The sequence below is a fragment of the Anopheles marshallii genome, chromosome 2, assembly GCF_943734725.1.
Source record: "Anopheles marshallii chromosome 2, idAnoMarsDA_429_01, whole genome shotgun sequence".
Lineage (NCBI taxonomy): Eukaryota > Metazoa > Arthropoda > Insecta > Diptera > Culicidae > Anopheles > Anopheles marshallii.
The window spans coordinates 86,787,719-86,802,371 of NC_071326.1; the positions used below are offsets into that span (position 1 = coordinate 86,787,719).

Sequence of the window (14,653 nt, forward strand, 5' to 3'; positions counted from 1 at the left end):
TACGCTCGGTGGCCACCACACCGGCACCAGACTGATGCGAAACAGTTAATTGCTGGTCTTTTGAATTGAATTTACACAGTTTCCCCAGCAGCCTTCCGATGCCACGATGGTAGACAACGATCGAAATAGCGGGGATATCGCGGATGGCGCAACCCGCCGGATAATGCGGATCCGCTAGTGCATGTAAATGTGCACATTATGTTAAGGCTTTACGGCTTGAAACATACGATGACCTTGATTTTCGGTCCGTCACCCAAAACCCAAAAGAGTTTCGAGATGGCGATTCAGAGCTGAGGTGCGTCGCCATGTAGGTCTATCGATTATTACGAACTCTTGATACCGAAGGGTGGTGAAAGCGCAACTATTTTCTCATCCACCCAGTGGGATGGGAACGCGCTTTTTCATTATCCACACCTTAATGTACTGGACCCTTCCGAAATGGGGCCGAAAAAAAATGTATCCAAACCCTTCTCACACTGCTTCGCAAAAAGGCTTTTCCCTGTCGGTTTAAACCAGAGCTCCCAAATTTATGATAATGTCCATCGCAGTCGGACCAGCGCCATTAATCTTCTCCATCGCAGTTGCCATTAGTTTACCCCCCCCCCCCCCCTCCCCTTCCTTCCCTGAACATTTTCCCCATACGGTGGAAAACATGGGGAAACCCTTTTCCAGTACACCACTTTCGGGTTGGCCCATTTCCGCCCTCCGTCAGTCCCCGGTGCATTGGCGAGTCGCCTTCATCCACTAACTTCATTAGCGTGTGACGAACCCGAAGCTACGCGCGCGCATAACAACTCGACCGCGGTTTTCGGGAAAAGTGAGCCAATTTTCGCGCCAAATTAACGGCGCCCACCCGAACTGGACCGCACAGAATCGATTCGGTGCGCGTGAGTGCCTGTCCCGAAGATTTCGGGAGCATAATTCGGTTAGCTCGGTGTCGTCACTGCATTCGCACACGCGCGAGGCGACGCATTCTTTCGGCCGCCAGATGGCGTGACACGGTCTGCACCTGGTGACCTAATCCACTGTGCAGGAGAAAGCGTTTATCAAAACGGGGGTTACGTTAAACTTCTCGTGGCAGACGTAGCAGACGTCTAACGGGTGTTGGGTTGCATTGCTCACCTGCTTTTGAATAAATAATCCGAAAGCAAAGAAGCTACAACCTGCTTCAGAAACGCTATATTTCATCATATCTTTTATGATCGATGCGATCGGGGCAGGATTTCGGGACGTCGGATCGCATCAACCTCACCATAGCTGGGATCGAATGTCCTCGCCGTTGGGTGTGGCGGAGATCATATTTTATTTAAATCAGGTTTACGAGCCCTAGAACGCTAACAGCTTTGGGCCTTGGAGTGTTGTGCCGGTCCAGATTGCTCAGCTAACCATGCCGGACCGGGCGTGACCTATTTTCGAATCACATCCGATCCCTTGAAATCGACTCCAATTTGTCACAATCACTCACCGCGCTGAGGTTCTCTGACCGTTTCTCGTTGAGGTGCTGTTTTTTTTTGGGGGTGGGGGGTGATTTTTCTTCTCTATTTTCCCCCCATAGTTTCCCGTTCATTTCCACCGACACTTTGTCACCACAACCCATTCAAACGTTCGAGAACGGAACGAACCGCACGTAACGAACGGGCGTAAATAAAGCCCAACAAAACTCCAAAACCCTCCAGTTTTGGAATGTGTCTTGTTTTTTTGTTGGTAAGCCGTTAAAGTACTGTTATCGAACATTTTCTGAGAGCGCTTGGGCAAGGTAAAGTAGTTGCGATTATTGGTCGTTTTGGCTTCCATTTCGATGCTTCGCTTCTATTGCTTTTTTTTTCGTCTGCCTATGAGGTTCCTTGGGTGTGTTTCCAGCCCATTGCTGGGGCTCGTATTGAACTGGTCCGACGGCTATCTTTTCGCACATCATAAAACACGTACTCTCGCTCCGGCTCTGTTCCCGTATCACTGACAGCCAATTATAAGCTGCAATCTGAGCTACAGCACGGCGTTTTATGATTCACTTTTTTTGTTTAAATATTGCCAAATGAATAAAAACAGAGCATTGATTGGTAACTTACAGCACCAAACATCAGGGAGTAGAGTCGTAAAACTCGTTGGGATCTCTGGGAAAGTTCACAAACTTTTCTCCTTACGTTAAGTTAAAACCGTATTCAAATTATCATACAAATTCTATCTGTGATCGTCTGGTGATACACAATAACAACATTGCCATAAACAATTCCAACCCTGAGGGCATAATCAAGAGCCGTTCTGATTGATGCGTGATGGGAAGTTTAAAATTCTAGTGTAAAATTCCTGCTTGCCAAAAAACTACCTTACCCTCACCCCGGTTATTGGGATACTTAAACCCAATCAAATCCATCCCGTGCTGGCTCCAAATGTCCACCCCGTCCTCCAAACACTCTTTACGGCCTTTACGTAAGCTCACAAGAGCCAACTGGAGCGAACATGCAAATGGTTCGCGTAACCGCCTCCGGGGTCACTGTCTCGCCACAGCTCGACTGATCGCCTAATGACAGACCGCTGCCTCTATTCGTTGGCATATCCTACCACCACCTACAACAAACTAGAAGCATGGCCCTGCCACGTTCCAGCCAGATGTGCGAGATGTGCTTTCACGAAATTGCAGTCTTTCTCCGCCTTGTCCGGGGAACTGTAGGGTCTCTAGCAAGGAGTAACAACTTCCCGTTGGTTGGATCTAACCTAGAAATGCGCTGGTGCAAGTAAGAGGCGGCCCTTCACCGTCCGGATCCAAACCAAAGCCAGGCGTGGAGGGTGTCGGTCATCAACCCGCGACAAAATGCGACGATTGAGTCGAAACGGAAAAAAGGAGGTGGTGCATGTTCGAGGGTGACTGAAGCGGGAAACAGAAGACTCGAAAACAAAACCGGCACCGAAACGGCGAGGTATGGGCGTTGAAGCATAATAATTCACGTCGTCAACATTCACGCCCGAGATGGCCGTCGGGTTTTGGGTGTGGGACGAAGGGATGGTACACACCCAGACGACGATCATGATCGCGCTCCATCACGCGATCAACGTGTCGGATCTTGGAACTCGCGAACCCGTCAACACAGTATCGACCCGTAACAAGGGGAGGGTGAAAAGCCTGATGGAACCTTCGGAGGGCTGAAGATGAGCTGCTTAGGGAATCGTGCATCGTTGATCAGCATCAGTCGAGGGTCGAGTGGTTAAATATTCCTTACGCGTGCTGGCAAGAAAAAATCGTGAGCATATCCTCACTGCCAAGCACAAACTCATCCGGAACGACCTTCGTGGCTATCAACAGTCCTCACTAGCTGCAGCTACTGGACGGTAATGCCAACTTTCCGTTGCGAGTTCTCTTACAGGTGTTCGACAGCCTGCCCATCGTACCCAATTGCACAACCATGACACGTCAACGTCTCCGTAAGACTGGTGGCGATCGTTGAAGGCATTTAAACGCTACATAATGTATGCATACTTAACACAGACGGCAAGGCGTCCAACCGGATTCGCTCCACACCTTCAAAATTTTCTCCTTCTCCGTTGAAGATCCTCGTCCGTATCTCCGCTTATGCGTGTTTTATTTTCCAAAGATGGGGGGGGGGGAGGGAATATCCTTCCTCCATTACCATGCACGTGACTTTGACACTTGACACTGGGCATTGAAATGCATGCCGTCGTTGGAAGTGACGAGTCGAAGATCGGATTCAGTTGCGATAGTGCTACCGGCGTGAGAATCGGTCTCGGTGGTCTCGACCGTTCAACACACCGGAAATGACTACCGTTGGATACGCAAAATGCACACAAACGATCGGGCCAATCGAGTACCCTTATAAGGCGAATTACGGCGTATACGAATGCGTGAACGGCGAGGGACCACACCGGTCGATGGTACTAAGCCACTAAGCCGTTTGCCAGCCCATCAATGATGAGTGCAGGCGGCGACCAACGTTAAAGAAAAAAACGTTCGTTAAATTAACTAACGGACTTCTTCAATCGGATTCCGATATCTTCGTTCCATCCCGGTGAACGTTTGACAACTTTAATCTTCGCGTAAACTGTCTGAATGATGTGCGTTCCACAGTAAGGTACAGCAGCGCCGTAATGGTTTCGTAGGAAACAGATAAAGATTTTGGGGGGTCTTTGCTGTTAAGTTTTTTTTATGAGCCCAATTTTTCCAAGCTCATCTGCTGTTTACTGCAGCATTCAATTCTTCTACAAAGTGCACTTTCAAGTGCCTTTCATTTGACCTTTACCTTTTGGACTACATTTCCTGCTTGCTACCCAAAAGTGACCCATCCAACCTGAGGTGAGGAATCGTTCCGGACGCAGGATATTGTGACCCGGTAGACGAACAAGCACAGCCACATTTTGCCACAAACCTATTCAAATATTGACGCCCCCGTGGCGTTCGGATGTTGAATCACAACCTCCTAACCCAGAAAGATGGTTCTTTAACCATAACAATCACTAAAAGCCCACCATCATCACCATGCGTCAACCTTGCCGTACGCTTGCTCTTGTCTCACCGGAGTGAATCGCTCTAGCGACCGAGCGGAAAATTATCATAGTAGTAATTTTCATGCACTTTTCCCGCTGTTTCGAAAAGTGCGAAAGAATAAGCGAGAGGCACCATTCCGCGGATAAGCTTTCAAGCGGTTTGATACGGATCATTTTCGTGTTACACCAAATTGACGGGTATCGGGATGGGACTTCGGTGAGAATTCATGGTAACTTTCTACACCAGAACGCCCCAGCGACCGGCAACAATGTTGCACTGCAGCCAATCGTCCAGGGCGCTTATCGACATCGGAAACGATTGTGAAAGATGCTGCACATGCCGGTATAGCTGTACATCCAAGCTGCACGTTAGTACAACCGCAAGAGAAACAAAACTGTGCATAGAATTGCACACGCTACCAGTGGAAAGAACAATTGAATGTGCGAAATCCATGCACCGGTGGACGCTTTTGGAGAGCGAAAAGCATTCTTAACGGAGGAAGTGTATAGTGGCACACTATTCCTATACAATAAATCACGCAACGTCGAGACGGAACTCGTACCGTGGGGTCTTACGTCTGCTTAGACGTCTCGTTTGGCTGGCTGCATTCGTTCTTCCGCATCAAGTGCAACCAACTGCAGCCGGCGAAAAAAAAAACAACAACAAACGGCTCAAGAAAAAAACAACACACAACAACAATCCAGCGTCAGTACAGTACAGAAATAGGCCAACCGGTAAACCTGCCCGCCACGGATGGGTGCGCCTAGAAGTAGCGTGAGGGAAAGCAGAGATTAGATAATGAGATTTTGAGTGTTGACGAATGTGTTTTACGTTACGAATTTTCCGCTGTAAAACCTGCGATTCGTGGTTTCAAAACAAAGGCGCCAACTTTGGCATGCTTTTGCTCCATCTAACTTTTATTTTAAGCTAAGTACACAGTTTTGACAGTATCGCAAAACGAGATTCTTCTACACGTAGCTACATCTCATCTAGCCATGACCTAAAACGCCAAAACAATCTTTTCGGGTTGGATTATCCGGAGTCACCTGACATGTTCAGCCCTCTAATATTGCCCTTTTAGCGATTATTTCGTTCTTCTGGCACATGTCTCTATGTTCCAATTTTTTCTCTGCAACTTCGAACTACAGAACAGATTATAAGATTATAATGTCTATGAGGCTTGTCTGTATATCCGCAACTTCAAGAAATCACACTGAGGTGAACCACTGATGCCACGTACCTACAGTGATTTTGGTGCTGACATAGGAGTACAATTCTTTAGCATAGATCCTTGGTGATCAGTGATTCATCCGAAAAATTAAAGATCTTAGACCATTAAACTTGGAATCTATAGAAACATTAAGGCCCCAAGTCTATTGTGGCACATGTTACTATGGTTCAAAATTCTCTCTGCAACTTCGAACTGCAAACAGAGTATAAGAGTCTAATGTCTATGCCTATGAGGCTTGTCTATATATCCGCAACTTCAAGCATTTTAAACGAAGAAGTGACACTGAGGTGAACCACTGATACCACGTATCTACATTGATTTTGGACTGACAGAGCTGACATGGGAGACCAATTCTTTAACATAGAAAAACAAAGATCTTAGACCATCAAACCCAGAATATATAGAAGCATTGGAGCTCTAAGGATTTTATGGTTCTAGAGCAAGTTAGCTTCAGAATAATCTTTCCAAGATATTCCTACGATCGTTAAATATATTCCACAAGTGTTATTCGAATTCTTGACTTTCTTCAACTATAAGTTAGTGGAGAAGAACCTAACAGTTATCTGTGCGTTGTAACTACTACGGAAATAAAGCAAAACCCGCATGTCTTTCTGACATGCAATAAAAACATAATCAAATCAGCTACACAATAAACATCCCATGCTACAAATCACACTGCGGCTCATGCGTCAATATATTGCGCAATTAAGTTGTTTCCTTTGCGAATTCTGCTTGTTTTACATTACATCAGCATTCGCAGTGTAACAAAGGGTTCCCATCCGGCCAAACCATCGCTCGTCGCACTCAGTTTGCTAAAATGTCAAATTTAATCTTCAAATTATTCCCGTCGCCAGCTTTTTTTGTTATCAATGGTACCGTACAAACCGTGACGTGGCAGACAACGTTGTGCAATCCTTACGTTGCGAATCAATCAACACACACCCCTGACAGGCGAGATGTATCGAATCTGGCGCGTTTGAAACTTTGCTTTGGGGAACTTGCTTTTTCTTTCCTTGCCAAATTCTTTTTTTTTTTTTGGGTGCGCTCGAACAGCGTATAGGAGGTTTCTCTTTCATTTCCTGCAGCCTAGATTGCCGCACTGGTTATGTTTTGTGATTCCGCGATCGGTTCATTCATGCATGCTTAATATGTGTATACCTCTTCAGTTTTCTCTTCTTGCCCTCCCTCGCGCGGCTGCAAATTATCCGGTTAAACAAGTAACAAACACAACCCGAACAGAATAAAATAATCGCGCGCTTGTGTTTTCGGTTTTTCGAGTTTTGAAGAGTTTGCTTGCGGGTTTCGCGACCGAATTGCACCACTAGCCATTGTTGATGCCGCATGATAAGCCTTATCGAAAGTTTTCCCTCCATAGAAACACACACACACTCCGTGTGTTCATCCGGGCGGAACTGATTTCGAGTGAAAATTATTAAACCCCCCCTCCCCCTCCCCATCGCACTCCAAACGGTCGCGTGGATGCGCCACACCTTTCTCTCGGTATTTCGGCACAAGGAATGCCACCGTGTGTATCCCGTGCTGCACGAGATCGATTTCGTACGTGGCGCATCGCCGCCAACAAGCATCGCAACAATGGGCGAATGATTATAAACAAGTGCCTGACTATGTGGCGAGCGCCTTCCCCCCCCCCCCCCCCCCCCCACCCCTCTCCCTTCCCCTCACAACACAGAGCGCAGTGCTCGATCGATCGCTTGATGATCGTTTATAAATCATCCATTTTGCATGAGGGATTTATCGCGATCGATGCGACGGCACGATCGGTTTCACTGGAACCACGCAAAGTCCGTGTCTGGTGTTGCATTTCGCCCACGGTAACCGCATAACCGAAAAGACATACACACCCGGACAGACTAATCATAACTGCGGTGCTGTGTACGGGCGAGTATGCACGAGCGAGAGACGCAGCGCAACTAGAGTGGAAAACAATTATCTTTCATTCGTCATTGCTGTCGGGTGCCGGATGGGAGGTGTGTGTCTGTGTGTGGGTGTGTTAAAGGCTGGGCAAGTGAGCTTACTGCGAGACCATTTCACCGAGACCGTGCGCCGCTTTGGAGCGTCATTATAGCACCGCGATCACCATCCACATCATCATCATCTCGAACGTTGTCATCGTTGACGAGGCTTAATCGCTGCACGCCAAAATGCTTGAGCAAAAGCATGAACATAAGAAGGTAACCCCAACGTCACACTGAACAAATCGTGCATTTTGTGTCAACACGGCGATGTCAACTGGGAGTTCCCTCGAGGGAGCCGTTCACGGCACAGTTGGAACCAGAGGCAAATCCTTCGCAGCAACGCTGGCAAAAGACTTTCCACTCCGACAGCGGAACGTCTAATGAACTTTGTCGTGGCCGTTTGCCGAGGATGTTCTTCCCCTCGAACAGGTGAGTGTCTGTTGGGCTGGAGTTGCATCTCGACACGGACACTTCGCCAGCAATCTTCATTAGCCTCCTTCGCAAAATGCCGGCGGGTGGAACATCTTCATTTGGTGCACTTCGTTCCGGGGCGGCACACAGGACAACCGGTGTGTGTCTCCAATTTCTTCGCATGCAAATGAGCGTCGTCCGCCGTTTCGCGATGGTGACGGACATAATTGGTAGACATTTTCTCAACTTTCGTCTCTTAATTACCGTCAATTAGGAGGCGAATTTTTGCCCCAGGCGCAGAGAAGAGATCGCAAATTTATCGCCAGAATTAATCGGAGAGAACGTCTGTGTGAAAACCAGAACGGAGAGCATTCAGAATACAGTCGAATCGTTGATTGAAGGCTTTCTCTGGAACATTAGCGTACACCTCTAGGTTTGGAAGCAGTAACATCAATTATTCATTTACTGTAGAACGGAAAAACCAGCACCTCTAACAGTATGTACAAATGAGACTCTCTACATTTGCCTAAAGTCCAAAATCCTTTAAGAGATTCTCCTTTGATCAGTGAAGAGTCACGAAGCATCGTATCGGCAAGATAACAGAATCGCGTTGGAGAGATGCCTAGCACGAATTCTTCAACCTGATTTAATCCTTTCAGTACCCTTCGAGCACGTTGAACACACACACACATACACTACCGCACAAAAATACTATTCATCGAGCATCGTGACCAAGGATAGCCTTGTGACTCTACCGCCCAACACATTGGAACTAGCAGGAGAAGTTCCTACGGCGCTGTTACGTTATCTGTCGCGCATCCGTTCACCGACCCCGCCGGCGGCATGTCAAGTAACGCGCAAGCCAACAGCACACTGCGCTTCGACCCCGTAGCTCACCCCCTTATCGAGCGTTGTTACCTGTCGTGCGTTAGCCAGGGCTCGAAACAATAAATTATCCCTTCTAGCCCGCAAGTGAGCGAGAGATAGCGAGAGGGAGAGTGAGAAGTTAAAATTATCGCAATTTTTCCACCCACCAGGAGACCCAGGCTGGCCCCGGTGTGCTTACCACCCCCACAGTCCTCCACCTTTCTTCCCCAGCGTGGAGCAGTCAGCTGGAGATGACCTCTGCAGCCTCCGCTTCGGAAGTTACGTGAAGAAACGGCCGCATAAGGGCCCATAAGGGAAGAACACGCGCGATGAATAATGTTCCTACCATCAGCAGCCCGGCGTTCCAACGGGACACCAAGCATGCGAGGTGTCGGAATCGGGGAGAAAGAAAATAACACCACTAAAAACAAACCACACACACACACACATATCTGCATCCGTTTCGACAGCACCGAAACTGGTATGCTCGTGCAGAACAAGAACGGGCCGAGCGTCTGTAAGAACAAGAGGACAAAAATTTTTGAAATAGTTTTCGTGGCTCTACTAGGGTCGCATTGCTGCTGGACATGATGAAGGTGGTGCGAAAGTTAAAAAAAAACAATCCCATCCGCTTTTCCCATGCCACCCCCATTTCCACCCCGGACGGACGGAAAGGTTTTTTTTTCGCAAACAATTTCGCGCTTACGCGCCTTTGCTGCTCCCACCGCCGGTGACAAGCCGGTGTACGGTGGAGTGTTTGCTTAATGCAGCGGAAGCACGGTACCATGTTCTGTACATTCCAGCTACATTCCCTACATGAACGTCCTCTCTCTCTCTCGCGCGCGCATCTCTTGAGGGAGGAATTGAACTCGCAGTGCGCAAGAACCGTTTCCGCGCCTGTTCGCTCGTTGAAGTCTTTCGATCGGATGCTTGATGCTGCGGGCCGTCGGGTGCACTCCTTCTACCGCGGTTCGGCGCGACAGCAAGCAGCTTTATTGATTATCGGCGCATTATGCTAATGTCGTCGGGTGAGTACCCGGGTGCCGTATTGCCGGTGGTACGACTGCCCTGTCCACTTCCACCTAACGAAAGCAAACGCAGACGCGATCGTTTCAAAGTGCAACAGTCACGCTCATTATCTTCTCACGGCGTGCGGATCCGCGATCTAATGCACGCGTTCACATACCTGTGTGAGGGGGAGGGGGAAGGTCCTTTATCGATCGCTGTTTGTGTGCATGTGTGTGTGTGTGTGTGCGTGTAAGATTGCTTTTGCGAGCCGGAGAAAGGCGCATTTTGCACTTCCAAGCAGTACGGAACCGTACGTGCGCGTATTTGCATATTCGTTTACTTGCCTACTGTTCAGTTCTGTTTGTTTGTTATTGCTGTTACTGCATGTACTCAGATCCCGACGCTACTCATCCCCTCAGCTGGGAGGGGGAAGGGGGACTAGAATATTAATGCCTGTACGCTTGGAGCCTATCGGTAAACAATACCGGACTCGACATCTCTCGCCGGTGCCGTCTTCCAGTGGCCTTTTTGGAACGCCTTGGAAGCAGAAGCAGGGTATCGCAGGGCTGTGCGGAACCTTGCTCAGCAGTGCAACAACGCTGAAGAAGCCCCCAGCAGAACAAACACTCGCTCAGTTCGACATGCATCCATGTCGCTGTCTTCGCGTTACGTTCCCTGCTCGTCCACCAAACAAAAGCCCCCGTCGTACCCAGCTGTCCACGGCGACATGTTTTGCAGAAAGTAAAAAGCTTTTCTACGAAGATGTGCTGTGGCGCATGGGAAGCAATCCTTTGGCCCGATGGTTCCATCGTGGCGATAATGCGATGCGTTTGCTGCATCACCGAACAAAATGCACACATGTCATAAAAGCAATATAGGCTAGCAATATAACGCCACGTAATGCGTGGCAAATGTACATGCGGCTTCCGGTAAAGGGCCGGTTTGTTACCATCTCGCGTTATGAAGCGCATCAAAATTGCATCATAAAGCGGTGTTTAATGCGTTATGCTCCGATTGAAAGATTAAATGTGTTCTGTTGAATGGTGGAGGTGTTTTATAAGAGGAAAATGTGACTATAATGGTATCTTGCTGTGTATATTTGCAAGATTTGCTAAGTTCTTTTGTTTGAAAGCGATTTGTTTTGATAACGTATGAATGCTGGTGACGTGACCAGGATTATTGACAGCTTTTAAGGAATTGGCTTTATTTACAAGTGTATTGCCACTACTCAATACATGCCACAGGTGCTAGTATCTGTTGATTTGCTCAACTGTTTCAGCTATTAACTTTTTGTAAATATTCTTTGTACAAAACCATTTCAGAAATGTGAATACATGTTATAAATATATATATCAAACACTTGTGTGGGTTTTTTTTCAGCTTGGATTTGGTGACTTTTAATCAAATTTCTGTGTTTCTTATGCTTAAAATTGTGTATAATCATGCACCTCATCCTTTCATTGGGTTACATCTTGCTGACGGTACTACTTCCATAATTTATGCACCGTTTAATAGCACCACAAATCACACACCACAATGTTTCCAGCACAAACGCACTCAAAGGAAAAGCACTGCAAAGAGTTGGAATTGAAAAGAGAAATCCCATGAACCTGAGCATCCTTCACATACCCGCTCCCTGGAAACCCGCTCCGAGACTGCGCCATCCAGAAAAAAAAAACAATACACCAACCAATATCGTCGTTTGTCTTTCTGCTCCTTAATTTCTAGATCGCGTTGCACTGGTTACGGCACCACCGAGCTATACGCCACGCATGTATCATTACTTTCCAGCACATATGACACACCCCTTCTGTTACTACCCCTCACTGGCACCGCAACAGGCCCGATACCCAGGTACGTATGAGCATTCCAGCAGTGCGCCAAACTGACCCGTCCAACCCAGCGGGATTAATCCTTCATTGGCATACCTAATATCACGCCCAACATTCACATCCAACACGCACACACGCAAGTATACGCGCTGTGATGACGCGAAGTACTACTTGTGTGTTGTCTAACTATTTTTTGGTACATCCATGTGCACTAACTCACCCATCCTTACCGTAAGTCGTACAACCTGTTCACTAACGAGGCGAGCGCTAACGCTTCCCGAATATGGGTAAAATAATTATGTTAAGCCATTAATCAACCAGAAAAACAAAACCGACTGGCCTAACAACACGGCTGCATGACTCTTTCAGCTGACTATACTGTTACCCAATTTCTAGCAGGAAAGAAAGACACCATTCAACTATATTCTTAAATGATTATGCATTAAATGTCTCCCAAAACTCCTTCCCCTGGGCGGCGGGGACTGATTGTTATTCAAATTAAAAATTCTTCAAGCTATGTCATGAAACTCCTCGCACGCTACGTAAACACAATCCTAAGTAAACAAATCAAAGTACACTCTCACTCCTGTCACCGCTGACAGATGGCAACATGTCAAAAAAGAGAAAAAACGCTCCCCCAAAACAAATCGCTCGAAAAACGAAAACAAACCATCGGAAGATCACTTCACCCGTGCCAGCCGCTTACATAAAAAAGGTGTTTTGCTTTCATCTTCCAATGGTTGAAAAGAAATTCTTTCACGACTCGTCGCCCCATCCTGCGCGCTGCACTTGTGGGATTTAAAGTTCCCCTGCGGGCCCGGCGGGCCCGTCTTGAATGGCGGGGGAAGTACGTAAAGAATGGTACGATGAACGTAACGCTTCCCATTATACAATCGTCATCTGGCGTCACTTCTCTCAGGTTTCACTTTCTTTATTACGCTTACAATAAGAAACGAACCACAGTCAACTCGAGTGAACAGCATCCGATGCTTTGCATTCTTTTTTTACCCCATTTTTGTCGCTCGTTCTCTCTCGCACGCGCCTGCCGTTGCGCTGATGTTTCAACGCCTACTAAGGCTTCAGCTGGTGCGCCCCCTAGCGGCAATCGGATTAAGCGACATGGCTTCGCTTACTAAGCTTGATTGACTTGACGGATATGATGGCGTGTAATCGCACGTTTTGTACTCACCATCATCGTCGTTACAGCAGACGCGGGGGCTCCAATTGGCTACTGTCTCACCAACCAGCCAGTCCCACACCGGGGCACCGTCATCAGCAGCGTTTTATTGTTTGGCTCTAAAGCGCCTTGTTATTAATTTCAACATACCCAACGCAACAAAAGGTTCCAGATTTGCAGACACTGCAGCAGATTTCGCTTCACCGATTAGTTTTGTCGGCTGCAGTTTCGAGAGCCCTTTTAGCTCAAGCTAACTCAATCAACAAAGTCCACTCCTCTCCACTGCCCTGTACGCTTGGCGGGACCTATTTCTTAATGCTGTGCTCCCCCCCCCCCTTTCGTTTACAGGGGAGCGGTTAATTTACGAGCATTTCACTTTCCTCCTGTGCCTCATTACGCGCCCTTCTTTCTTTTTTCTTGTTGTGCTCCCAAATTAAATTAAAACTACTACACGCCCCATCGAAGAGGTATGGAGTTGGGAGCTGTTGTGGCCTTTCAAATTTCAAAACCTTCACTGCATTGGAAGCTGGCTGCTGTACCGTTATCCGATCATTGACAGATGACAGTTTTGCGCGTTCCAGCGCGACACATATAGCACAAGGAGTGAGAGTTGACACCAAACTCTTTCTTCATGCTCATTGAGCCGTAGTTGTGCTTACTCCCTCCGTTGCCTTCCACTTAAACAGTGCGTAATGTCCTATTTCGTTTCTTCCTCTTTCTATCGGGAAGATAATTATGGAAAAGATTAGCAAATAAGTAATAAAATAATTCCTTTCACCGTTTTGATAAAGACTCGCATTATAATTGAAGCTGGCTAAATGCTGGCAGCAAAGATCGGAAGCGCGATTAGCAGATTAATGATTTGAATTGTTAATAATCATAGCACGATAGCACAATTGAGTGCCCCTCCATATGGTGGCATCTTTTTTCAAAACCGTTTTGGTGACATTCAGAAAGCAATTTGATATAAATTAAGACAAATGTTGGTCCCCATCCAACGAGGAACTCCCCTCTAGGGGGCTTTCTATTTTGATCGTTTCATTAGCTTCTGTATTAGATTAGACCATCGAATGATTTCTCTTTTCATATTTTTCTATTCATTCGCTTTGTGATGTGAGCCTTTATTTTTACTTGTGATGATAATGAGCAAAATGAGTTTAAATCCGTGTTGGAGTTTTTTTTATCTCTCTCTCTCTCTCTCTCTCTCTCTCTCTCTCTCTCTCTTTCTCTCTCTCTTTTGTCATTTCTTCAAGCTGACATTAGAAGACTAACTCCAATATTGCACGTTTGCGCTCCTTCTTTTAACACAAAGGGCAAAACCAAAGCAAAACCCCATCATCATTAATCATCATGTGTCCGGAATAGTTTAAATACAATCAAAATATTTTCAAAAACCACATTTATACAAGCGATCGATCCAACGGCCAGGAAGCTTTTCGACACCATTAACCTACCGTACGTACGGGCAGGAATTCGACCGATTTTTGCCTTAACTCATTAATTTGCCAACCCCTTCTTGTTCGTTTGCGTCCCACCATCCTGTTTCTCCTGAGGCGATCGTTTAAATGTTTCCACCCCGTAACCGAAACAAAACCTAAGCTCGAAAATTTAATTATGCTTGAAGCATTAAACCCACTACCGATTCGCCGAGGCTAA

General features: G+C 47.0%; 1 protein-coding gene across 1 annotated transcript in view; it reads left to right on the top strand.

The window, feature by feature from the left end:
• Positions 1–14,653, top strand: part of LOC128706752 (uncharacterized) — a 38,528-nt gene that overhangs the window by 21,958 nt on the left and 1,917 nt on the right. The window contains exon 2 of the mRNA XM_053801694.1: positions 11,717–11,842. Within this exon, the coding sequence (XP_053657669.1) occupies positions 11,717–11,842 (126 nt within the window). The remainder of the gene's footprint in view (positions 1–11,716; positions 11,843–14,653) is intronic.